Source organism: Falco punctatus (assembly GCF_963210335.1).
Source record: "Falco punctatus genome assembly, chromosome: Z".
Lineage (NCBI taxonomy): Eukaryota > Metazoa > Chordata > Aves > Falconiformes > Falconidae > Falco > Falco punctatus.
The window spans coordinates 11,367,748-11,395,138 of NC_137586.1; the positions used below are offsets into that span (position 1 = coordinate 11,367,748).

The following is a 27,391-nucleotide window of genomic DNA, read 5'->3' on the forward strand; positions in this document are numbered from 1 at the left end:
AAATTATATGAACATCTACATTTTGTAAGAGGTACGTAAGTGACCAGAGGCCTCTGTTTTTCCAGACACAGTTGAATGCCTGTGCAGTATAGACCCTATGCCTGGTTCTGGTGTTCCCAGCTGCTGGATACTGTACTACTGCCCCATGCTTATGATGGCCCAAGTTTTTAACTACAGAATTTGATACCTTAGAGATATTTGTTACAGTTACGATGCCTGTGTGATTCTAAGAAAGGATTATTTGTCTTCTTACAAACTGATAAAATAGAGTGGGATCCGAGAGGTACTTCGGATGCCTCCGGCTTGATGCCTGATCAAGCAGGGTGGCTCCAGGTGGAATGGGACATAGATGGTGCAGTGATGCTGTGCTGCATGGGGAGTTGTGTGGCACACGTTGGTAGGAAATGCTGACCGTGCTGGTCCATCTGAACTTCTGCTCTTCCATGGTGCTTAGGTGCAGCTTTGAGACAAGTTCATAGATACTGTTTGTAACAGAGGTCCTATGTCCTTTTCTTAGCACTTGCCCAAGCAGGGATTTATTTACTCAAAGCAAGGTGATAAGAGAAGGGAGCATGCCGATGTCTGCTGTTGAAGCAAGAACCTCATTTCTAGGTCTTCCTCAGCTGCAAGGCCTCAGGCCTGTTATCAGGAGAGCAACCTGGGCTCTGTTATAGAGGAACCTGGGCTCTCCTGTCCCATTATCTCCTGCCAGTCTGAGTGGTCCAGATTCTCTTGTGTCTATGTTGAAAAGTGGGGTGTCTGACTGTAAGTCAATAGCAAGAGCCACCATGTGGAGGGTAGCTCATGGCTTTGATTCTGCTGTCCAGGTTCAGAGAAACATGACTTAGCATTTTTCTGTTTCTGATGAGCATTGTGTGCTTTCTGGTGCACAGGAGCAGCAGAGAAGAGCTCAAAGCATGGAGCTGAAGACAGGACCCAGAATTTCATCATGGCAATGAAGGATCGCATGAAAATCCGGGAGCGGAACAAGCCGGAGATCTTTGACTTGATCAGAGATGTGTTCTGTGAGAGCAAATTGACACACGCTCAGCAGATGAAGACGGTGAAGCAGAGTGTGCTTGATGGCACCTCAAAATGGTCAGCAAAGATCACGATCACGGGTGAGTGAGGGAGGCATGGGTTCTTTTGGCTTTGCTGGGGAGCCTGAAGTAAGACAGAGTTGGTGTGAAGATGGAGACAGTGGAGAGAAGGGCTTCTCTGACCCAGGCTTCTTTCTGCTCAGTGTACAGGTAGCAGATGGAGATGCTCCGAGCCCAGGCACTGTAATGCACCATCAGGAAAGCTCTCATGAGTCATATTCCTGTTTGTCTGGCCATTCTGAGCTGCTACTTCACGTGGTGTGCGGGTATGTTGTCTTACTGCATGGTGGTGGTAACCCTTCTCTTTTCCTTCCAGTGGTGTGTGCTCAGGGTCTGCAGGCCAAAGACAAGACTGGGTCCAGCGATCCGTATGTAACCGTTCAAGTGGGTAAAACAAAGAAGAGGACAAAAACGATTTTTGGGAATTTGAACCCTGTGTGGGAAGAGAAGTTTTACTTGTAAGTGCTCTTACAAGGACTCTCAGCCCCATTTTGCCTGTTCGTATGATCTGTGCTTTGACAGCTGTGTCTCCTCTGTCGGTATGCATTCCCACATCACCTGTAGTGAATGTCTGATGGGTTTATTTCTGCTCAGCATTGTGTGTGCGTGTCTGGAGGTCTGATGTCTTTAACGGTCTATGTGGTGCATACCTGTTCATCTCATCTGTCTTGTGTATATATAAATTGTCTGCTCTGCGAACACTTATACTGATGTTTCTAGAGAAAGCTGAAGAGAAAGGAAAATTTTTTAACTCAGAGGCTTTTGTTCCTGGCTAGTAGACATACTTTCACAATTCTTTGTAACATAAAAGAAGTTGGTATAAAAGACTAAGCAAACTTCTCATGACCTGTTGCTGACACCTGCTACTGGTATTTGACCGACAAAGGTTAAAGGTAGTTACTTGTCTGTGACACTACTAGTCTCCCTTTCAGTTCTGGAAAATCAGTGTAGCAATGACTTGAGGGATTATCTGCTTTCAAGACGAGCAATGTATCTGTGTCTGAATTGAAAGTAAATGCTGGAGGTGCATTTCTTTAGATATTAACTGCTCTCAAAAGGCTGAAGAATGTATTATTCCATCCTGCTTTTATTGAGTAAGTAAATAGTACCCTCAATTTGTCATTGAACATGTTGTAAACCAAAATGGAGACATGAAATCCAGCAGCTGTTTTCTGAAGATTCTAGATGATCTCAGTCAACCTTAAACATCTTCTTTCCCTTTAATGTGTAAGCTCTTCCCTTGCACCTTCTCTCTCTTTCCTTGTTTTTTCTTCCCTGTTTTTTCCTAAGCTGCTTGAGAGGAGCTCTTTCAGCACACTGAAATTTGTTTGTGTTTTAAAATTGGGCTCATATCAGCCCAGCTTTGTCTTTACAGTGTACAGTACAAACAAAATTGTTTTTAAAGTATTTTTTAGCTACTCATTAATGTCAGAAAAATCTTCATGCTATTTTGAGCGAGTAAACCCTTGGCTTTATTTTTAGTTTAATCCAAGGTAACATTACTGCTTGGTAAGTAGTAAGTATACTTAGTGCATTTTGGATAACTAGTCACAATAGCAGTAAGTCTGTGTGGGAGATCTTCAGGACCTGGATTTACCATGCCAAGTAGTTACCATGGTATTTGCAGTGTGTTCCCTTCTAATTTTAGAAGCCTCAACAAATGCTGTGTTTAAAGATAGATAGTGCAATGTGATAAATGTCACAGTTCTAACGGTGCCACTGTTTAGATTTTATCGCCATGTCTGTGATTCAGCAGATAATATGCTGTTGGGCATTAGAACTGGTGCTACTTTCTGTTTTGCCTATGTCTAAGTGGTTGTTTTAATTGCCTTGGAATAGCAGGAGGAGATGAAGGAAATGAGAACAGTGACCAGATCGATGGCAGGAGGGCATTCAGTACTGTAATCAATGTGTGGTTTCATTAGTAGATGTCAAAGCTCACCTTATGCTGGATGAGAAGCGAGTCATTCAGAAGTGTATGCAGCACCGGTCTTCTACATGCTAATTTTCTTCTTTTTTTTTTTTTTTTTAATATTTATGGATCTTTTTTCAGCTTACAACTTTGAAAATTTTTAAGATTTTCTACCCTATAATAAAATGGCAATTCAAATCAACATATGCAGGCCAAAAATACCCATTACATACCAAGATTTTTTAGAAAAGATTGTCAGGACAATCAAGAGATTGTCAAATTTAAAGGGTTGGGGGTGTATGCTTGTTTCTTAGAATGAAGTTAATTTGTTATAGTAAGAGAAAGGTGTGCTGGTAGTTATTGAAAGCTTACCTTGCAGTAAACGTGAAAGATTTGGTGTTCAGAATCCGTAAATGTTTCAGTGGATGCAAGATACGCGAGTAGCGGGAGGTCAGGTCAGTAACTAACGTGTGTGTCAGTATATGAGCAGCTGCTGTTCCTTTTCTGTTTGGCTTGGTGGACAGACTTGTTTATAGCTGGTGTTCGTTAAATGCCCAGTGTCTTTTATGCAGTCACAATTCCAGTGTCTTTCCAAAGGCTGGATACAGAGCCAGAAATCTGTGTGCATCAGTCATTATAATTATAGCATTGTTACTGTAATCCATGGCATGAACTGAGGCAGGCTATGTACAACTGAGTGTTAAAATTCTTTCTACAGACTCACTATAAATTTATGAAAAGCAGATTGAACACATTTTAAAATTTTTAACCCTTCAGTAGCCTATTCCAAATAGTTTTTCTTCGCTTATTTACAGTGATGGATGGAAAAGTATATTAACTTAAATACTTCTCCTTAAATATGACTTAGTTCCTTTTCTATATATTTTCAGAAAAAAAAGTTGTGGTAGGCTTGACCCAATTCAGAAGTCCAGATTTAGAACCTTACTTTAGAAAAGGCAAGGTTGGAAACACTTTAGGTTTCCATTATAAGTGCTATTTAGGTCATTACTAGCCTGTGTCACCGTAGGCATCTGCTTAGATTAATGACCAGAATAAACATATTCATGTTGTCTGTGCAGGTGGTTTGCAGGTCCTGTTTCTTTCCAGAAATTGTCTGCTTGTATATTTACATCTTTAGCTTTAGGAAGTGTGTTGTTGTAGAGAGGTTTTTGTGTCTTTCATAGGAGTTTGGAGACCTATGAAAATACCTGTCTGCTCAGTTCAAAGTTTTGCAGGCTTGATGCAGAGGCTCTGCGTGTGTGATGCTTGGCAGGTTGAAGCTTGATGGAGGACTCCAGGCATCGCTGCAATACAGAAATGTGGTTCTGTGAGCAGGTATTGAGGAAACCCTGCTTCCCTTGGTTTTACATCCCATTCCCCTTCTGCAATAATCTCCTGTCCCTTTCCTGTAGTTATGATGAGCAGGCTTGTAGGTAGCCTCTCTCATTTGCCATGTAAGTTTCTCCTCACTGCCCTCGGCAATCTTCCCTTGCCCTTAACTCTGGCTGGACAGAAGGCAGCACATGTTCTGCCTGCAGTTGGTTCTGAGTTGTCTGGATCAGTTGGTACATGGGAGCCAGGTGGCTGCAGGCTTTCCAGGGATGGCAGCTGCTGTGGGTTTCTTTTCTCCATCTAGCTGTAATTTTTTTCACAAAACTTGGAACATAGAAGCTTTCATAACAAGTCTGCATAACTCTCATTTCCTTAGGAAACAGCCCAGTAATATTAGAGGGAAGATATTTTTTGCACTACTCAGTGCAGCTGGAGCAAGGCATTAATTCCTCATTTAGACATAGTTTAGACTGTCAGTGGAAAATACAGGCTTCCTAATATCTTCCTTTGTAAAGGCTGAAGATGAGCATCCACTTGAATGGGTTACAATAGCAGACAGTGTTTAGCAGAATAAACTTGACCACAGGGCAGAATATCCTTTTAAGAGGGAGGGCTCTGGGCTTGTTTGGAGGCTGCTAGTCCATACCTTTTATTCAGGGAGTGCCCCAGTCTTTAATGACTGTGAGCACTAGAAGTTACTGCATTCAAACAGGACGTTGCTGGTTTTCTTGGTTTAGACCCAAAATGACTTGTTCATTCTACAGTAATATAGTAATATCCCCTTGAAGTTGTATGGTCTGAGTACCGCTGTGTCTGAAGCTTTCAATGGTGAGTTTGAAATCATTGTCTGGAACAGATTACATTGTCAATGAACAGTTTGCAAGACACATTATCACTGCAGAAGACAGAGTTAAAATAAATGCAGTGCCTCCTGCCAGCAGATAATCAATATTTTACTAGGATATGCAGAGGCCCACATGATACACATTCCTGTTAATCCTTTAGGGATGGTGCTATTGTACAGCTAACCACTGAGTTGTCACCCAAAAGCTTCTATTTGATTCTGCGATTTTCCTTTCAGCTGCTGAGCCTGTTATCAAGCTCAGCATCTTTCAGTTACCTGTGTGGTTACATGTGACTGTTCCAGAGCTGTATTTGAGACTTCCCCTTCTGAGATCACTGTGTTTATAAATGTCGCTGTAACTCTGTACCTTCAGCCTCCCTTCACTGCATGGCAGGTACCATTCAGTTTGTCTTGTTTTCTTTGTTCTCCAGGTACCACAGATACTGAAACTGGAACTCTGATAAAATCCTGCTTGTTTCCCTTCTCAGTTAATAATGTGAAACTTAAATGTGAATGCAGGCCGAGCTGATGCCTTGTGGCAAGCACCTTTTGGGAAGCTGAGTTAATGTAGTTAAGGGTGTAATGCTTGGAGTCACTTTATCTGCTCTTTGTAGTTAGGAGAGCTGCACCATTAATTTGTCAGTCAGTGTTACAGCATTGGGTAACAGCAAAATGATTGTACTTGTTTCCCCAAGAAAAGAGCTTCATGCTAGTAAGAACAGAAAACTCACTTTGTTCTTAGACAGCAACAGCTGGATCTCAGGGCATATCATTGTGCTGTTGTGCTTAACTTCTAAGCTACTAAGGATTTTGGCTTTGTTCTCTTACCACTCCGATTTTGCCTTTGGTGTTTTATCCACTGTCCTTTTTTCTCCCTGATATAGGATACTTGGCATTGTTTAAAAATTAACATTTCCTGAGAAGTTTTCTGCCTTCCATTCCCATTGAGGTTGGCCACAGCAGAGCTGACAGCTGGACCCTGCCATGTCAAGTTGCTTCCTTTGAACCGCATCCAAGTCTTCCTGCTTTTTCAGCCAAACCATTTCCCACAGACAACTATTTTTCTGTTCCCTCTGTGTGTGTTGTTAGAACTCTTTACTGGACTTCCTCATACTGATTGCTACTACTGCTTCCTTTCTCATTTTCCAGAAATCACTTTGCTTTGTTTTGAAGCTTTGCTGCTCAGACGCTCAGAACCTCCTGAAATGGTCACAGGTCCTAAAGTCTTGCTGATCTGTTCTCTCCTGTGCATTTTCCCACCTCCTGCACTCTTATTCATTATTTCTGAAAGCAGCGCTGCTCTGTCTGTCCGTCTGCTGGTCTTTCTCTACCATTGCATGAAATGTCCCCTGTTCTGGCCCTTCCTGACAGCTGCATCTACCATGGTGCAGAAGGCAAACTGCTCACAGAATATGGCCATATAGATGCTCACTAGACTCCTTGAACCATATTTTTTAAATAACAAAACACAACAAGCTACTTGGTTCTGGGATTGAACTGACCTACTTTTAAATCTGCAAAATATTGATGCTTCCTCTGTTCCCTCACTTCCATTGTTTGTTCTTGCTACATCTATTTGTTGCTTGTTTGTCTTTATCAGCCTGGCAGCTCTGCAAGGCAGGGGCTGTCTTATGCTCTGGAAGCTGCCAAGCACAGTGGAGTCCTGGCTGCATTTGAGGCCTCTGGGCTCTCCTATTCTTCAGGCAGAAAATATAAGAAAACAACATAATTTAAGGAAGCATCTTTATGGAGCAGTAAGGTCATGTTGGCATTGCACCTCTCCAGTCTGCACAGTGCGTTTCAGGGATGTACAGTCTGGGTCTCACTGCAGCATTAGTGGAATGAAACTGAGGGCTTGGTGAGTCCTGCAGGGTTAACATGCTGGTAACACCTTTCTTGAGATGAGAAATTGATTAGAAAGAAAAGTTCATGTGGATGTGATACAAATGGACCTTCACCCTAATGGTTATTTACCAGACTCTGTCTTCTTAAGTGTCGGTTCACCAGTGCGAGCTAATGGTGTCAGAAGGTTATAGGTTTTCAATTTAGCACTCTCTGTGCTTTAAACTTACAATCTTTACTGTGGGTAAAGATAATTCTGTGAACTGCTAGGCACATGGTTTGTATGTATACCTTCGTATCTCTTATGGCAGAACTTCTGCAAACTGTCAGTGTTGCCACAATTTAACAAGGCTTGTGACTGTGGCTTTAGCGTTCCTGTGGAAGTTCAAGTCCTGAAAATGTTGTTAGCACAAGCAGCAAATGATTAGCAAATCCAGCACACATGTCATTGGGCTTCTTCGCTCAAAATATGAATCATTTGACCAAAAGTGGTGTCCTGGTCATTCTTAGACCCTTCTTTTTCTTTCTCTTCACTTCTTGGAAATGACAAGGCACATGCAATAGTCCATCCCAGATGCCTGACATCATCTGAGCCAATTTGGGCCAACCTTTACAGATGGACAGAGGCCTGGGACTAAGAATTACTTTCTACAATTTTTTTGGTGAAAGTTGGAGCTAGATTAGAAGGATACAAATCACTAACTTCATTGTGGGAGGCACTGTAGTGTAAATTCAGCAGTTGTCTGTTCTGTTTAGCCACCAGTATACCAATTAGCGTGTGTGTGGGCAAGCCACTGTGTGTGCAGACCAGAATTAACTACAGCTTCGTGTGCTTGCGTGCTTCCCCTCAGCCCAGTTGCTAGCTGGGCATGGGAAGAGACTGGAGTATTGACAGTGCAGGGGATGTGTGTGGGGAACTGCTGGTTCGGGGTTGGGTAAGGCCAGAGGGGAACGTGGCAGAAGAGACGGAGGTAGAGAGTGGGACAGAAGGCAAGTCAGCAGATCCAGACTCAGCTGCTTGCAGTGCTTCTGCCACCACTGGCTTCAGGCAGAAAAACCTCATGGGAAAAAATTCACTATTTATTTGATTTTAATTTTTCTTAAAGTTTTGATGTGCTTTTTCTTGAAAATTTTACTTTACTTGGTACCTTGAATTGTAAAAGTAAGTTCTTTAAAAATAGCGCTACTGTAAATGTCAGGACAATATGCACATGAAAGAAAGAGACAATTTCTGAGCCATGTACAAAGGGAACCTAGTTTCCTGTCTCTTGCACTCTGGAATGGGCCTGAAAGCTTTTGGTAGTTTCTTCCTTGCAATGGGGTCACAGAGTGTTTCTTCTCTCTGTATCCTCTTGGGAAAGCTGTGGGAGCTCAGCTGTGGGAGGCTGGACGGACGTACATGTGCACACAGTGAAATCAAGCTTCACAAAAAAGTGGGAAGAAGTGGGGCAGCTCCTGTGTTAACGAAGGGGAAAGTTTCTAGCAGCAGAGCTTGTTAGCCTGTTGTGATGTTAGCAGTTGTGATGCATAATATAATTTCTCATTAGTTAGAAAGCTTGTTATTAGTCAACAAGCCCAAGACCCCACTATTCAATGTTCTGTTTTGGGGTGCTCCCTGTAAGGTGAACTGGTGTTTGACACAACTGTCTTGCTTCACTGAAAGCAAGAGCTGTGATTTCTACAGACCTAGATGGTGATGTTTTGCTGTGAGCAAGTGGTAAGGCTTACTCTATGGCATGGGAGCAGTTTAAGGAATACGGGTGGAGCGGTCTCTTAAAAACAGGCAAAAAATGTGTGATGAAATAGAAGCTTCAATAGCTCAGTAAATGCTACTGGAAAGTTTCCTGAGGCACTTAGTAGTGAGTTAGGTTGCAGTAGCCTAGTGAAGGATGATATCCAGGAGCATGGAGTGATGCATGTGGGACCACTTAAGGTAGCTGTAGGTCTAAACAGTGAATGTTTTCCTAAAGGAAAGAGCAAGTTTCTGACCATTGGTAGCAAAGAAACAAGATCAAAGGACTCCTAACAAAAAAAAAAAAAAAAAAAAAAAAAAAAAAAAAAGTCATGGTGTGCCAGAAGTCTGAAGAAGTCGGGAGCTAACTTGCTAGTGCTTTGTAAATGGCACTGTGTGCCAGTCTGTGTTTTTAGTGCCCATGCACTTCGGAGCACTAAGCCTCTATGGTACTGCCAGGCTATACGTTAGTGCACCATGTCAGGAACAGAGGACTTTTACATGCTTATGCTGTGTTGCTGGTAGATATGGCAATGTACTGAGACAAATTTGAGAGCTACAGAGAGCAGCAGTCCAAGCATTCCCTGCTTGTGAATGCTTGCTGCACGGTTTTGTTAAAGGAAGACATCCTTGAAGTAGAGGAGGAGGAAGGGGCAAATAAAGGCAGGAGAGAAACACTGAACCTTCTTAAGTCTGGAGTCTAAATACAGCTTTGATTGCACAGCAAAAGCAGGGAGCAGCAATGCTTTCTGCTCCTGATCAGAACTGCATGGAATCACCTCTAGCTTTCCCTGTATAATTGCCATCTATTCCTCAGTACTGGAAAAATCAGTAGGAGCTGCAAGGACATCTGTTAAGCGGTCCTGAATGACAATGGTGGCAATAGCAGCCCAAATGATTTCTTGGAAGAGAGCTTGCTAATACCAGTCACTGCCACATCTTATTGACCAGGCTTAGCAGATCACTTGTGACCCATTTCTTCCTTCTCTCTGTTACTTAGCAACAGATGCAGCATGTTAATGTTAAAAAGGCTGGAAAACAGGCCTTGAGCAGACTTTGCCTGTTTTCATAGGTTTTATTTCCTTGAGGGCAGACGTTTGTAGTGGTTATGGTGAGTAATCACCCTTGTCATGGTCTCATATGAGCATTCAGATTGCTTTATTGTATTGCATGCCCTGCAAATGAGCAGAGCTCTTATAAGCTGCTTCTACCCACTTCTGACATCCAGGAGCCTATTTGGATCTACAGAAGGTATCTGAGCACCTAAAAAGAGGGGGAGGCAGCAAATTTTGCCTGTGCATTAAGCTAGAGGGTGCCAATTCAGCAAACAATAAATTGCTTTTTTTAATGAAAATGTCTTTACTGATCTGCCCAGAGCACAAAGTATCAGACTGAGCTGTGAATAATAGGCAGAATCAATGCTAATAAATAAACAAACACCAACTTTGTAACTACTGTATCCCACCCTTTCCTCCCAAACACAGGCGATGTCTGTATCGTCTGACTGTAATGTATTAGATGTTAATACACTACTGCTCTGTAACTATCTCAAAGTAAGAGAGCTACCTCTGCCTGAGCTATTTCTCTTCTATTAGAAAATGGCACGAAGGATGTTTGTCTTAGACCTTGATCATACTATCCTAAATACCGCACTTGCATAAACACAAGCCTTTAACGTAACCTTTAAAGCCTACAGAAGATCCTTGATGGGGAGAGCTATCAGAAACTAATGAGATGCTTATCAGCGTTTTTGGGGTGCATGCGCTGAGATTACCCGCCTAGCTATTACCAGGCTTTTGTGGGCTTCACAGCAAAAGCAGTAACAGTGAAGAGAATTCCCACGTTCAGGGAGCTGCTGCTGAGAGTGAGCATGAGTAGAAGAGTCACAGCCACTTAGCAAGCCTGAAGTTGGTGGCTGCGGTCAGGACAGGGCACTCCTTCAGCATACATCTGAAGTTCAGTACCTACCGTGTCACAGGAGCCTGCACCAAAATGTTGTTGTGTAGTTCCTATCAGACGCTTCACTTGTAAACAATGCCTGTTTATTTAGATTTTGTTTATGCATTCCTCTACTGTTGGACAAGTGGGTCAAGAGGAATGTGAAGCATGTAGCATATAAAAGTTGGCTGCATTACGTGCTCTTCCACATTGTGTTTGTCTTGTTTGCAGTGAGTGCCATAATTCTTCTGACCGGATCAAGGTGCGAGTGTGGGATGAAGATGATGACATCAAGTCTCGTGTCAAGCAGAGACTGAAACGCGAGTCAGATGATTTCCTGGGGCAGACAATCATTGAAGTCCGTACTCTGAGTGGAGAAATGGATGTGTGGTACAACCTTGGTGAGCCGGGCTTTGGAGTTGAAAACATGTCACATGTTAGTCTGGGAATGTTTGAGAGTGCTTGGGTGCATACAGACAGTTTGCAAGAAAGGAAAAAAAAAAAGGCTCACATGATATCAAGGGGTGTATGATGGTGCTGTAGAGCAGCTACACGGCTTTGATCTCAGTTAAAATGAAGAGGAGTCTAACATGTCAGAACGCTTTCCCTGTCAGGCATTGAAAAGTACAAAGGGTAAAATGCTTGGAGCACGGCTGGATTCCACCTGTGCTGGTGGACACATTTCCTATCCTGTGCCCTTTTTTATGCAAACACAAGCATTTCACTAGTCTGTAAGACTTGCAAGTACACTGCACTGGGCTGGGAAGTTCTTGAGACCTTTCCCAGTGACCAAAATAGAACGTTGTGGAAGGTACTGGGAAGTAACCAGATGGTGCCGAATTGACAGGCATAGTAATAATCCTAGGAGGTCCAAAATCTTCTTGACAGGGAAAACCAGTAATTCCTAGAAGCTCAGGAATATGGTGAAGTCATGAACAAATTCCACGTCAGTCAGCCCTGTTCCTAGGGGTAAGGCTCTGTCCTTGGTGGTTCCAGTTCAGCTGACTGAATCTGAGATCCTGTAGCACATTTGCTGTCAGAAAGACTGTCTTACATCTAGAAACATACTTTGTTCTGGCTAGATGTGTCATAGTGAGGGTGTATTAGAAAGTTTTCTCCATGGTGACTCTGATCACAGGCTCAGCCTGAGCTTCCAGCAGTTCCTTTTCCAGTGTTGTCACCCCAGTTTTGCTCTGACCATGGACAATGTGTCTAATTGCTAATGATCTTTCTTTCTAGAGAAGCGAACAGATAAGTCTGCAGTGTCCGGGGCTATTCGCCTGCAAATCAGCGTGGAGATCAAAGGGGAGGAGAAGGTGGCCCCGTATCATATTCAGTACACTTGCCTTCATGAGGTAAGAAGCTGGTTCAGCTCAGTCATCACCATGTTCCTTCTGTCTGTTGAAGAAACGATTTTCTGATTTTTCTTTCCTTGAAATGTTCCTCCGTGCCCTAGATGAGCTTCCTTTTCCTTGCTGTGTGGGCCTGGGAACATGCTGAATCATCAGACCTGCGTTTGTCAGGGAGGCAAACCTAAAAAAAAGTCAGGGAGCCAGTCCCTCACGTTGGGGGCTGGCTGGCTCAGTCTGTCCCACTGCCACAGCTGTGCTGCTGCCAGGCAGAGATCAGGCACTGGTCCAGCTTAAGAGCCCCCCGTGAGTTCAATGTGGAAAACCCTCCAAATTTCCTTGAGTGATGTTTTCAGCATGTACTGTACCTCTGTCTTTCTTTGGAGAAGGCATACTAAAATGCTTTGTGAGTAAATACTGAACTGGGGGGCTCTTTGACTCTGGCTGTTGAGTGATGCAGATATTGGCAGTATAAATTCTTTTGTGCTGCTGCACTGGTGTGTAGTTATGAACAACTGTGGGGGAAGACAAGATAAGCTGCAGTTACTGGGTACTGACCTGCCCCAGGATGGACTGAGCTGGGCAGGCGGTGCTGCAGAAGTTGGGAGAAATCCAAAGATGACTTGTGAGAAGGACTGAAGGGAAAACCCTGTCTCGGAGAACGCATGGTGCCTAGTCTGTCTATCAGAGACAAAGCAGGTGGCAGGGTCAGTCTCTTCAGTGCCTGAATAAGGAAAAATAGGCAAAGCCCCTTTCATCTGACGTATGAAAATATCATGAAGTCCAGCCTGTTTAAGCAAAGTCAGATTATAAAACAAGGCCAGATGTATCAGGAATGTTAACTTACAGGCACAGCATATTTATCCAGATGCTGGGCTTAGATGAGCCCTGCTGTGTCTTCTGGCCTTACCAGGGAAAAGACAGATATGAAGCTCAGAAAAACACCAGAAGGCTTCTTTCAGTAGGCTGTGTTGTGTCCATCAGTACATATTTACCATTTTTTATAGTAAGCTGTTTGGTTTTTCCCTTCTGAAATGCATGATCACTCACTGTCTTCTTTTTTTGCAAATATATCTCTTTTTAAAGTATCACCTTCTTTCATTTATGTATAATAAAAAGAAGATGATTTACAACTGGAATAATTTGATCAGGAAAAGTAGTAGTGTAAAGTAGAGTCCTCTAGGTCCTAATGAGATCATTAGACTTTTGCATCCTTCACTACAGGGAGCCAGCTGTCTGAAAGGCTGATGAATCTGTACGTGACATGAATTTGAGGGTTAGTGAGAAATCTACTGAACTGAATATGCAATTTCTGCACAGTAATGATAGCTGAAAGCTTTTGCAGTGTTAGATAAAGTGAAAGGTTATGTTGAATAATAACGTGAGTGTCTAGTTATTAGGAGTGATCTTAAGGATGTCCTTTTCAGGAAAAAATATAGTACCTGTTTGGACTGTTCTGCTGTATAATAACAATAATTAAAAAGCTGATACAGAGCTGTTACATCAGCTCGTTTAAATAGCTTGTCCATCTTAAGGCATTTCATTCTGAGGACAGAAAGGTGTAAGTTTCAGGAATCTAATTAGTTTGTGGTTTCACTGCATTGAAACACTCCTCTGCATCATTCACAATGTCTGCTGAGTGAAGTTGTAGGTATGCATGCAAAAAATTCAGCTAGGAGCACTCAAGAAGAAAAGCTAAAAGAAGAAAAATACATAGTGGGTAGAGGGAAAGAAAAAGGGAGGAGAGCAAAGAAGTTTGTGATTGTGCTGCCTTCTCAGTTCCAAGTTCTTCATGAAACTCACTTGGAGGTTTCAGCAGCCTCACATATGATTTCATTCCTGTTTTGTGTTTCAGAACCTCTTTCACCATCTCACAGATGTGCAAGGGAATGGGGTGGTGAAGATCCCTGATGCCAAAGGAGATGATGCCTGGAAGGTGTATTTTGATGAGACGGCTCAAGAGATCGTGGATGAATTTGCGATGCGTTATGGCATTGAATCAATATACCAGGCCATGACGTAAGATGCATTTCGTGTGGTCTTTCGTGCATTTAGGCGGTGTAACTAATTGATGTGGCTGTAATATTTAGAAGATTAAAAGTGTTGATAATGGAAGGCTTGGCAGTGATGGCTGCTCCTTATAGGTCTTATTGTGAGCAGGAAGAGACTGCCTATCTCTGAATCACTGGTTTCCTCAAAGTCTAGAAGTTAATGTCTGACACAGTGCTGGAATTAAGCATCTATCTGAATAGTTTCTGTGACTACCTTTAAAACTAATTCTAAGGAATTACACCAACTTCAGTAGTGTAAATGACCATATTTTACTTTTGATAATTGAGCACTCTTGTTTTACAAAGATGCTGCCCAAGGATGCCACTGAAGGTTTCTGGTAACGTGAGAAGGGATGAGGTTTTGTGACCAGTGTTTGTCCTACATGTCTGCTGTGGCAATTGATATAGACCTTTGAAGTCACTCATTTCCCAGGTGCTGCTGAAGGCATTTATAGGAAGTTTGAGTAACTGAGCCACTGATTTGTCCTCTTTGGACCTAGGCTAATGCAGTTCTTGATCTTCAAAGAGAGTTTTTCTTGTCATGATACTTTCACCTGGATTAGGGATTAGCCATTCTTCCTCTTAAAGACTAGTAGTGCTATGCTTAGCTCATTTCTTATTTCAAATGTGGTATTAAATACAGCAGACAAAAGTGAACTTCTGCACATTAGAAGCTGAACGTTTTGGGATCTGGGTGCTTGCATGTGTTATGATTGGTACATATGTCACCTTGCAGGGACCTTTTCTGTCTATTGATTTAAGCTGAAGTGGAAAAGAATTGGAAGGTGCCTCCAGAGGTCTAGTCCCTGCTTATAGTAAGGCTGACTTGGAAGCTGGACTGGACTGCTCAGAGCCTCTTCCAGTTTGTTGAAAATTTCCAAGGATGGAGATCTACCACTGCTCTGAGCTTCTGTCCTCAGGCTGTATTACTCTGGGGAAGAAATTCCTGGTTGAAATGCAAATTTGAAAATCCTACTTTGAATTTCCTGTGCTGTAACTCCTGCATATCACTGCTTATCCTTCAGTCTTCCCTCTAAAGGGATTTTTGGCTGGCTCTGTCTTCCACTAACCCTCTCCTCTCTGCTAAGTAGTTCAAGACATTGATTAGATCCCCACTCCCCACGCTTTCTCTTCTTCAAGCTAAACAAAGCTGTTTGACGTGTCTGTCTTTATTTATCAAGTTCCTAAATAACCAATTGGTGCATAGGTACCGTGTACCAAGCAAGCTAGCGTTCAGGCATGCGTGTCATGTTTGTCTGAAACACTGACTTCTGAATTCCTGTGAAATTCTCGTTGGAGCTTTGTTGGTTATAATCATTTGTAGGTTAATTAGCACTGTGATAAGTCAGAGAGATGGAACATCTCAGAGGGATGGATCACCTCTCCTATGAGGAAAGGCTGCAAGAGTTGGGCTTCTTCAGCCTGGAGAAGAGAAGACTCCAAGTAGACTTTATTGCAGCCTTTCATTACTTAGAGAGGGCTTAGAAGAAAGATGGGGACAGACTTCTTAGCAAGAAGACAAGGGGTAATGATTTTAAACTGATAGAGGGTAGATTAGACTGGATGTAAGGAAGAAAGTTTTTACCATGAGGCTCATGGAATACTGAACAGGTTGCCCAGAGAGGTGGTAGATGCCCCATCCCTGGAACCATTCAAGGTCAGGTTGTACAAGGCTCTGAGCAACCTGATCTAGTTGAAGATGTCCCTGGTCATTGCAGGGGGGGGTGGGCTAGATGACCTTTAAAGGTCCCTTCCAACCCAAACCATTCTGTGATTCTATGAGTTCCTGAGGGAGAAAGCTGCATTTAGAAAATAATTCCCAGATGCAGTTCAGGAGCTCAGTGAGGATTCCTGCTTCAAAAGTACTGCTCAAAAATGGCCCGACTCTCTTGTCTGGAATGAACTTTACTTGCCATGTCCCATAAGATCAGACCTCTTAAGCTCTAATTCCCCCCCTCCGACAAATTTTCTTTGATTTTTTAATCTTTTCACAAGCCCAGATGCTTCTGGCATCATTTTGAGATTTCCTGCAGGAGGCTTCCTTGCATTTTAATGAGAATAGTTAAATGAGAAAATGCAAATGAGTGTGCGTGCTTCCTGCAGGCTGGAAGGGTTAGCCCTAAGGAATCACATATCAGTGCAGCACAGAAATACTAGTGTGTGGTCTCACTGTGCTTGAATGCTTTCCAGTTGCTGCTGGCTCACGTTACCTCAGAACCTGTGGCTGCCTCAAGTGGCAGCAAATTGTGTAGATTTCCTTGTGTCAGGCTGTTCTAGGAATTGACATCAGGACGCAGGGTATCACCTAAGTCACAAGCTGTTGGCATCAAATAGCTGAGATGCTGTTCTGTGATTTGGAAAGGGCTGTACTGAAGGGATTTCTACTGTTTTGAGCATGTCTGTTGCCTAGGTGGCATCTTTCTGAGAAAGCTCAAGATGCTGGAGATTTACAGAAGGGGAGAAAACAGAACTTTTATCTGTTCATGATGCCAGCCAGAATAAGGGGGCTATTAACAGTATAGAGTCAAGTTCTGCTACACAAAAGACACCAGAATGACTTACAGAACTGTCCTTTTGCAGGCATTTTGCATGTCTTTCTTCTAAATACATGTGCCCAGGCGTGCCAGCTGTGATGAGCACCTTACTTGCCAATATCAATGCTTATTATGCACACACAACTGCCTCCACAAATGTGTCTGCTTCGGACCGCTTTGCAGCCTCCAATTTCGGGGTATGTTCGCGTGCTTGGTGATGTTACAATTGGACTTCTGTAATTTGCCTACAGTGCATCTGCCTGTCAATAAATAACTTGTTCTTTTTAAGGAACATTAAATCTGTGAGGCGTTGGAAGCTGCGGAGCTCTTCTAGACTAGACAAAAAGCATGGGTTTATTGTCATCATCATCACACATTTTAGATATTAATCAGTATAACGCATTGTGATGTTTATTCTTCGTGTTCAAATTACACTGGAGCACAGATGGTATGGAATGAGCCCATAATATTAAACTCTGTGTGGTGATGCTGTTGATAAAATAGACTGTGTGATCTGATCGTTTCAGAACTTACTTTGTTTTTAAAAACAGCAACTGCTTTAAGGAAAAAACAAAAACAAAAGTCTATTCCCCTAATGGTTAAAATGTTTTTGGAAAAGCTCTTGCTTCCTGTCAGACTAAGAATTTATAGTTTGAATGGGGAGGTGTTCGCAGTGCCCAATCCAAATCCATTGGAGAGACTTGGCCTTGAGAAGATAGAACTAGCAGATAAGATCTTAGAGCTGTTGCATTGCTCTGAATTAGACCCTTTTCTACCTGTTTCATTATTCGTCTCTCAATATTTTCTCGTAAATATAAGTTTGGTGCAAATTGCAAGCTAGAAATCAGGGGGTTTTGTTCTGCCTCTACTTCAGAGTGATAATGGAGTGTTTTTCTGACAATTCTAATGTTACACAGACTTCAGAAATAATTACAGTGTAAGAGTAAATCCAAGAATTGAAGGAAAATAGTGTTTGTGCAATATCATGCATACATAGTGCTTCCTCCTGCTCTCCTGAGATCTGACACTAATTCCCTGATATCCTGCTGCTTACTCTGAACATTGATTGAACCAGTGATGCTAGGTAACGTTTCTTGGTGTTTTCTGTTCAACAGAAAGAACGATTTGTGAAGCTTCTGGACCAGCTTCATAATTCACTTCGGATTGATCTCTCAATGTACAGGGTGAGAGGGAATAAACAGAATCCTTTCAGCCATACTGGTGGGCAGAGGGGAAACACACCTGTTGGTTTTCTCTTTACGTTTCTCACCTTTTGGGTACTTCATGTCTTACGGAATTGTCATGACAAGCTTGTTGCTCGAACGCACCGTTTTTTTTTCCTCGTGGATAGAACTTAAACCGTGGTTTTCTTCTTCCATTATAAATTCTTCAGTACCTCTGAAATAGTTTAAGGATTGTGAACTATGCTTTCCCAGAAAAATGAGTTGGACTGGATTAGTTAGAATTATTCTTATCAGCTATTTCAGGTGTCATCTACAAAGGGAAATAGATACTTGTTCTCCCCTAGTAAGACAGAAATGTTTTAGAGGACCTGCAGCCATGTTGTCACTTACTTTAGGTTTGGCAAACTTGAATCACTGTCCTTGACTCTGGATCTACAAGATGTGCTGTCAGGTTGAGATCCCCCCCACTTCAGCATATGGGAAAGAGATGAGTTTCAAATGTTGGCATCAGTTCATTAAGCTTCTTAAACCCTGTGGTTTCTTTCTTTGCTACTCCAGAGTCGACCTAGTCTTATGTGATTTGGCTTTTCTTTTAATTCCTTGCTGTATTATTTTAATTAGTGAATAATTAATTGAAAAATTTAAAAATGGTGGCAAAACGTGAGCTTTGTTTTTATTTATTTACTTAAAAAGTAGATCCTCTTCTGATTAGTGCATTTGTCTGAACCACAGTAAAACATATAGAGGAGAGAAACATGACTGGACTAAGAGAAGTGCATTAGGAAGATAAACAAAAAGGACAAGGGGCAAGGTGCAAAAGAAGATGAAAGGAATGTTGTGTAGTGAGCTACTGTAAAGCTACACTACTAGTAAGAGAAGTTCTAAAGAAAGCACTGATTCACTGGGTAGCGGAGGGAAAATTATCGACACATGGCAGTAGGAATCTGTAGCGTTGATGCCTTTTTTGTTTGCTTGGTCTTCAATAAAAGCTGCTTCCTGGTGGCTAATGCAACTAAACCATGGACAACAAGTGAGGTCTTAAGTCAAGGACCGGGAAAGATTTGTGTTGTTTAAATAATTCAGATGTTATTTAATTGGTAGTGTATTTAGAGAAATGGCTGAAGCTATTTAGGAGCTCACAGTAATTTTAGGACCCCTGGAGGGCACGTTAAGTTCTGGAAGAAAAAGGTTTTAGTTTTGAGCTTTCAAGACAGGAGGTGGCAGTTTACAACTTAAATTATCCAGATTAAGCCTCCTCTCCCCAGTTTAATCAAGATGTCTGTAAGCACTTAAAACAACTAATAACCAGCAGCGTGGTTTTGTGAAAAAGTGTCAAACCAATGTGTGTTCCTTCCAGGGCAGGGTGGCAGGTCAGGAGGGAGAGGTGGAGCCCTATCGAGTAGCTCCAATGCTTGTTTCTGAAAAGCGTTTTGTAAGCAAATGCAGTTATTCTGTATGCATGCCAGTTGTCCTTCTGGTTCGTTGTTCACCAGCTGGCATAGAGGAGATTGAATTTCAATATAGATAATGTTATCTTTTCCTGATTGTTGTTCCTAATGAAGAACACGCATTCAGTCCCTAACATTTGTCCAATGGATTGTGTTTAAATCTTGACCCACGGAAGTCTTTGATTTTGGAAATACCCTGCATGCCAGAGTCTGTGTGTGGATAACTTAACTCTAAAAGGAATCTAGGAATAAGCATCTACAAATGGCTGTAAAGAGCGTTAAATTGCTTGCAGCAGTTAGCTGAACTGCGGCAATACTCAATTGCTGTCAAGAGACAGCATATTTTTCTGCAAGTCCTCATTAATAAATGAAAGCTTGTTACCCTCTGTCCTTTCTACCGTGGTCTCTAATAATTTTTGAATGTGCAAATATGAGGATAGTGTCCAAGTGAAGGTTGTCTTTGCTATTTTACTCACAGCAAAACCAGTCACATCAGTTGAATGTAAGAACATACTGAGGAACGTGAATGTTGTTAAAGGATGCAGGAAGGAAAGAGTGGGAATATAGGAAAGGGCACAGTGCCTGAGGTCAGAAAGGGAACAGTGTCCTGCAAGAAGCGAAGCAAAGCTTGTTGAATTCAGCATATACATTTACATGCATATATGTATGTACCTACACACATGCACATGTATGTATCACATCTGGAAGGGATAATGAAACTTGTGATTTCAGTGGAACCCAGAGAGGGGAAGAGGAAGCTATGGCTACAGACAGTGGGGCAGTGGGCAAAGTGTGTAAAATAAACAGATTAGAGCGAAGGAGGCACCAAAGGGTACGTGCTTAGCTTGGCAGATTGGATCTTCCAGCCGACTGAGTGGTTACAATGACTTCTTATACGGAACAATGCTCGTTTCCCCTTCTCAGTCCAGTTTATTTCTCTGGATAGGATGCTAATATACCACACCTCTTGGTGTCTCAGAAGAGAAGCCAAAACCCATCTGGTGAGTGCAGAAAGGAAAGGACCTGCACAAGCAACCTCAAGCAAGAGGCCAGGGCTGCTGGTGGCAGGGCTGTTGCTCCCTGCCTGCTGCTCCTACAGCCAAGGAGAGATCTGCCACCGAGGGCTGCCACTCTCCTGGCATCCACAGACTGTATATTCACATGAGAAGCTATTTAATTAAGCAAGCAGATAAACTCCTACAGCAAAAAGGCCTTTTTTATTGAGCATTGTTTTGAGCCGTACAAGCTTGTCAAGCAGGAAATGTTTCCAAGACACTTTCCTTATTTAGCTCATGCTTAAAGCCTTGCATAGATCTGGCTGTGCTTTCCAACAGGATTTCCCTTTTTTGTCGACAGAATAACTTCCCAGCCAGCAGCCGCGAACGTCTGCAGGACCTGAAGTCTACAGTGGATTTGCTGACCAGCATCACTTTTTTCAGGATGAAGGTAGTGTTATGGGTGGGAATGGGAATGGTGGGGCCTTTGCAGTTTTTGTCCCAGGGGTTGGTTTCCTGTTTTCAAACCATTGTTTCATGTCATTGTGCCTTAGATACTTCAGAAGAAGGGAGATCATGTGCTGACCATGTAATAAACACCCAAATTTTATCTTTACTTCACTGTATTTTGCATCATGAAGATGAAAGTTGTTTTTTCCCCTGGGGTTCTTCAGTCATAAATATGGCACAAAATAATAATTAAAAAAAAAACCAAACCCACAAAGAAAGAAAATTGTCCGATTTACTTTTTTAAATAGCATTAGGAAGCCTTTCCTATAAAACTGTCTATAACATTTGTCAGTCACTACCATCTCTTCACCATCTTTTATCTAATAAATAGATTTAAATGTATTTCTTGGAAGATAAGATACTGAAATGGGATAGTATCTCTTAGTAGAGATCCAAAACAGTTGCTATGAATGCTAATGTGCTGGTTCTGTACTTAAGTTTATTGTTCTAGCAATGTGTAATGACATTAATTTTAATGCCTACTTTTTCATTTCTAAAACTTTTGAAGAATATTGTTGTATATTTTGTTGCATGTGTTGCACATACCACATAGTAAGAGCTATCTTACCGAAACCAAAACAAATCTTTAATATGAGCTGTTTCAGGAAGTGCTTAAAATTTTACTCTTAAACCCTAGGGTAAATGATGTTTTAAAAATGTATTTCTAAATTCTTCATTCAGATAGTATGTCTGTATTGAAAGTTTGCTTTATATAGAAATATTCTGAAAAATTTGGAGGCAGTGACACTATCAAAATTGTCTCAGGTTATAGTTTTATTTGCAGGGTGATGCCTGCGTATCTGTTTAGTTTGAAGTAACTCTGCGGTGTTTTTCTAAAGCAATGTAATAATGAAAAGAGCAGTTGCTGCAAGAGGAGAAGGCATATTGTTTGACATGTCCCTAAGCACTCTGGTGTGCTTTAAAATTCAATAAAGCTTGTGATGAAAGATGTTCAGAAAGTTTTTGTAATTAAAGGCATGCAAGTGGTCTTCAGCAAGACTTCACAGATCAGATGTAATGTGCTCCACTAGTTCGTTGCATGTTCTTCCAGTGTCAGAAAAGATTTCTTTCTGGCTTTGTAGCAAACCCCTATAAATTTAGCAGAAATTGCATGTGCTTGGCTCAGATTATACACATACCAAGCCACGTGATTTTTTTACTCTGAAGAATCTTCCTCAGCACTTCAGAATCTCTTTTACGCTCCACATGACCCTGCAGGGACGTAAGTGTTGTCACTGCTGTTTCATGCCTGGGGAGAGCGACCCATTCATGATTTCAGGTCACTGATAGCACAAGTCACTGAAAGCAGACCCACCAAGTCCTGATGAATCAGTAGTTCCCAGACTGGTGCCTCGTTCCTTCCCTGCCTGATTAATGAACGGTGCTTTATTTGACTCTGTTGTCTCCTTGCCAGGTCCAAGAGCTGCAGAGTCCCCCCCGAGCCAGCCAGGTAGTGAAGGACTGTGTAAAAGCTTGCCTCAACTCCACCTATGAGTACATTTTCAACAACTGTCACGAGCTGTACAGTCGCGAGTACCAAACAGATCCTGTGAGTAGCTGATAAGCGGGCAGAAATCCAAGTTTCTGATTTTCTTAAGATAATAACAAGAACACTAAATGCTATATAAAGCCAACAAAAACAGAATTATGTCACTTGTTATCTTCTGAATTCACAAAACTTGTAATCAGTTAATGAACACTAATTAGTAAGTGGAGGATGATAATTGTTTTACACTAACTAATTATGATTCCTTTTGCCAGCCTCAGCTGTTCTAGTTCATGAGCACTTATTTGTGAAGGGAAGGTTTGATGCAGCTTTGACTGAGCAAAAGTCAATTAGAGCAAATGTAGACTTATTAGGAAAACTGTCTTTAGCACAGATAAACCTCAAGCAGTTTTCCAGCACCCAGCATCCCACACCGGGTTTAAGAGGTACCTCTAGACGCAAATCGTTTTCAAATCTATGAGGGCTCTACTGGCCACGCTGCAGTAATGCACGCACCCCCTGTCAATGTGAATATAGTCGTCAACCCAGGTGCGTAAAAAGCAAGTATTTGGAACAAGCTTAGAGCAAATGATGTCTCAGCAGGTCTCCTGGAGCCTGACCTACTCTTGGCATTGTAAATGATGAAACAGGGATTATTTGGGTCTGAGGCCACCAGTAAAACATCATGGTTTGGCACATTACCGGTTTTGCATTAGATCATGCAAGTGGCCAGGAGACATTAATATTATAAGCTCTTCAGATAATTAAGAGTCTGCAGATAATTAGTGTTTGGAGTTTGTATGGTGATCTATATTTGCCAGCTTTTTCTTTCACCTTTAAATTTACACTGGTTTTCCAATGGCTTCCTTTCCAGAACAAAAATCAGGACCTTCCTCCTGAGGAACAGGGCCCCAGCATCAGGAACCTGGATTTCTGGCCCAAACTCATCACTCTGATAGTTTCCATCATAGAAGAGGACAAGAATTCTTATACCCCAGTCCTGAATCAGTAAGAATCTTCCATGTCCTATATGGCTAGTGCTAGTCTCTGTGTACTCTGCTTTATTTGTTAAACTGCTTTCTTTCTCTTCTGTCACTTGTGTATTTATAGAAGTACTTATCTTGTCTGTCTGTCTTTCTGTCTTATCTGTCTCTATTCTATATAAATAACTCTTTTTGATTGGGATGGAAGAGTTTCAAAAGGTTCAGTTACGATGGCGTTCGAGCACAAACACCCTGATTATTACAATCCTGAACTCAGGGAGGCACCTGAAAATGGGGTGAGATGTTCTTTTGGTTTTTTCTGATGTTGCTCAGTTCTGGGATGCACATTAATGCACACAGTGGTGCCATGGTGACAACACCTTACACTGTGATTTAGGAACGTGGTGTTCTGTGCAGCACTGGGAGATTGCATTGGGTGGGGTTGACACAGCATTGGAAAGGAACCTGAACACTCTCTGTTAAACCCGTGGATACTCCTCCAGTCCCACAGGGTAGAAAAGGGGGAGACATCGGACAACGTATTATACACAAAGACCTGTGTACGATGCCCTAGTGATCACTGATGTGACATGGCAGGGACACCTGATTACTGTTCACCTGTCAGCCTCTTAACTGACTTAACTTAACTTAACTAGAAAAGGTGCAAAGGCATTGAGATCATGTTCCCAGAATTACTGTATGGATCTCTTCTAGGAAAGGCATCCAGGGCTTGGCTTTTTGAGGTAAAACCAGTCCCAACAGCAGTGTGTTTTCAGCTTATTTAGTCTATGCCACAGAGTCCAGTCTTCCAACTTCCACCTGATCATTTATCTAGGGTGAAGGAAGCATCTGTAATGTTGAGCTTTTCAGCTTGTGATTTAACTCAGAGCTGAATAAAGAAGAGCCCTTTGCTCTGATACATGCCAAAACCTTTCCAAAATGTCCCCTCAGGTTTCCTCAGGAGCTCGCTGTTGGGAAGATCAGTGCAGAAGTGATGTGGAGTCTTTTCGCCCAGGATATGAAATATGCCATGGAAGGTAAGAGAGTTCCTTACTGCTGCCAGCTGACTTGTTGCTGACTCTTATTCTCCGTCCGTTTGTTCTAAATGAGGCTTAAGCACATTAGTAGCACCACTGTTTGGAGCAGGGATTTCTAGTGGCTTGTTTGTGGACAGCTGCTTTATGGGTGAGGACTGAAGCTGACATCTGCATGAGCTCTAGACCTGTCTGTCAGGCTGTGTTGCAAACCATTTATTGTCATCCCAGCTGGTTTAAATTCAGAAGTTTGCTTTGGCCTGAGGATACAATGGCTTAGATCAGCAGCAGATTCTTTCTGCAATGCACAATGGTAGAAAGAGCTGGAGAAGTAGGTGGACTCTGGGTTGTGCCATGGCTGTAGTTCCCTGGATGATACAGCGTAAATGGTCTAAGCCTTTGGCAGAAACATGCTGTTAGAACAAATCCTGCAGCAGACATCTTCATTTTGAATTAATCTTTGCATAATTCCACCAGACTCCTAGTAAAAGAGAAATTTTACTGTTTCTGATAATGAGTCAGGCATGCAGAGCCCAGCAAATGCCTGGGAAGGAGTTCTGCTGCTTGCATTACTCTTCTTATAGTTAATTCTAAACTTGGTTTTAGTCCTATAAATTCATTTGCACAATGTAATCATCATCTTACCAAGGTTCAGAGAGCATCCAGCTCCCACCAGCTCTGCAGCTGCAGTAGCAGTTGTTTTCCCAATGTTTTGCAACATCGGGCTTCATGATTATGTGATAAATCAGAAGTGCCAGTGCTGCCTACAGCATGCTAGCTTTATTCATATTCCAAACGCAAGTCAAGTTACTGCTTTTGGTGATTTGCAAAATTAGGCTAAATCCTTTTGTCCCCAGCTTGATCTAAGCTCGGTTCGAGGAGTGACAACGTATTAGACTCTTCCTTCAGACTGCTAGAAAAAAAACTGCTGCCAGTAACAAGTTTCCTGGATTTTGTTCTTTGGGAGTAGTCTGTGGGGTTGCTCTGTAAGTGAAGAAGATGAACTCTGTCTGTTTTTTAGTCTCTGTCAGTGCCACAAGGATAGGAGACCGTGCTGTGGGGGGACACCCTTTGCCAGCTCTAGGCTTGAATTCAGTAGGCTGCAGGCCTGAATGAAATTTTCTCACTTCTGTGTTAAGAACTTTTTATATATGCTTGTAACCCGCAGTGCCTTTGTCTTGTGAAGTTATGTTGATGTAAGACTAGACACTGGGAAGAAGGACTAAGACCTACGATGTTGACGAGTCTCATAGTGACTGTCACTACTTGCTCATGCATTAAGAAATAAGGCAACTGTGATAATTTCATGTTCACTTTCCCTAGAAACTCTTTGCTTCTGCAAACCATTTTGGCTCCTCTTTCCATTTTGTCCTTATTTTTCCCTCAGGCATTTATTATGCAGTTTGCTCTTCTGATACTGTTAAAAGTGCCCTATCTTCCTCCTTTATCAGCTGCCATGAGAACTGGGTCTCTCCAAATCTAGTTGCTGACTTTCCTAAGATTCCCTTTCCCTGTTGCATCCAAAATGCAGCTGCAAAAAGGTTACTGATTGTGTGTGTGAATTTGACTGTCAAAGGAGACGTGACTTTGAATGATTTTTTTTTTTTTTTCTTTTAAATGGCTCTATTTGATTGCCAGTTCCCAGGTTAACTCTGCCTCCCAGGTTTTTGCTGTTCACATCTCATACCATGTCCCCTTTGACTCTGTCCTCCCTGGTGAATCTGGGCTTATTTTAGCTTTCCCTGATATCCTTCTGGTCAACTGAGAGCTTCTTAAGACAAGGACTAGCATAATGTTTCTACCTGTGAGTTCAACAGTGCATAGCAAATACTTGCTGAAGGAGTATCCCTCTTGAAATTATTTCTTGGTGAGAAAAGTTGACACAAAGGCAGCTGATGGACAGGGAACAGTTTGTGTTTTGAACAAGAGCTGAAAAACTGCATAGTACATGTATTTGTACTCTAGCTGTGCAAGTCCTGCAGGAGGATTGAACAAAGATTGAGTCTGTGTTGGTGTGTGTCTTTTCCAAATATATATTCAAGAAATCCTCAGGGGGCAGAATTCTATTTGAGGCAAGTGCGATTCCTCACTGCTTTGCTCTCCAGAAACTTCTGAAGATAACCTTTAGAACAAGCTCTACAATAATTTAATTACAGGCCTTACTACTTGTATTTTAAATATGTATGATTGGATTAACTTGCTGCATTATTTTCTTTAAAATGAGGGAGAAAGGAAGGATTAAAGAAACAGATTAAGTGATGTGAAGGATGATGGTTAGATTTGAGGTCCTCAGCTCTTGGCTCTGGCATTTTTCAGCTTGAGTTGCTAATTTCTCTGCCAGTTTAACTACACCAGGCATTTTGTATTCCTGACTTTGCCAGTTTGTGGAGTAACCCCTGGGTACGTTTCTTGTGTGCTCCAAGATCTGTATGCATCAGGAGCTCTCTGCAGCAAAAGCTGATCTGTTTTGTGGAGATACGTGCACGTGAACCCAGAGTATAACACTTGCTTCTAATTTTCTTTATGGTGTTTTCCTTTATGTTCTCTTCCTAAGTTCTAGATAACATGAGCTCATTCACCTCACCAAGTGGTAAGTTGATGCGTCTTGGTGGAGTTTATAGTTGTGAGTAGATGAAGACTTTCTTCTGTTACCCATAGTTTTAGCACTTTGGATGTAGTTGCTAATACTAGCTTTAGTGTCCTGTAGATTTATGCCAGTGATGAGCAGATCTGCAAAGACGACTTGGAAGACTATGCTGCTGCTGTAGAAATGGAGGATATGTGCTGTAAGGGGACTCCTGTTCTGACTAGTCACTCCAGTTGTTTTTTTGATGGTCCCTGATATGCTGAGCAGTTCTGGGTGATAGCCCCTTTGCTGGGCCCCAGGCATTAAGGTATAGATGAAGTCTGATAAGGAATAACTGCTGAGGTTGGAGCTCCAGTTCATGTGTGGCTCTATTCCTTCCCTCCTGGCTGGGGTGACGCTTGAGGATCTCTGGTAGTGGCAGTACATTTTATTGTAGCCTAAAGGCCATGCAGTGACTTTGGTGTAGAGAGTGTGGGCCTGGTTGTGTGAAACTGGCCCCTCCTGGCTTCCAGCCTGATGCTCCCACATTG

The 27,391-nt window shown here is 42.1% G+C and overlaps 1 protein-coding gene across 14 annotated transcripts in view; it reads left to right on the forward strand.

The window, feature by feature from the left end:
- UNC13B (unc-13 homolog B) overlaps window positions 1-27,391 on the forward strand; it is a 228,072-nt gene that overhangs the window by 141,535 nt on the left and 59,146 nt on the right. For 8 of the 14 annotated variants that reach the window (XM_080371269.1, XM_080371259.1, XM_080371267.1 and 5 more), the window contains 12 exons: window positions 894-1,121; window positions 1,417-1,558; window positions 10,932-11,101; window positions 11,940-12,055; window positions 13,905-14,068; window positions 16,681-16,831; window positions 17,750-17,818; window positions 20,623-20,712; window positions 22,186-22,320; window positions 23,132-23,265; window positions 24,192-24,277; window positions 26,829-26,864. In XM_080371269.1, the coding sequence (XP_080227395.1) occupies window positions 894-1,121; window positions 1,417-1,558; window positions 10,932-11,101; window positions 11,940-12,055; window positions 13,905-14,068; window positions 16,681-16,831; window positions 17,750-17,818; window positions 20,623-20,712; window positions 22,186-22,320; window positions 23,132-23,265; window positions 24,192-24,277; window positions 26,829-26,864 (1,521 nt within the window). The remainder of the gene's footprint in view (window positions 1-893; window positions 1,122-1,416; window positions 1,559-10,931; window positions 11,102-11,939; window positions 12,056-13,904; window positions 14,069-16,680; window positions 16,832-17,749; window positions 17,819-20,622; window positions 20,713-22,185; window positions 22,321-23,131; window positions 23,266-24,191; window positions 24,278-26,828; window positions 26,865-27,391) is intronic. The other 6 variants (XM_080371270.1, XM_080371271.1, XM_080371272.1 and 3 more) reach the window with 1 other exon arrangement.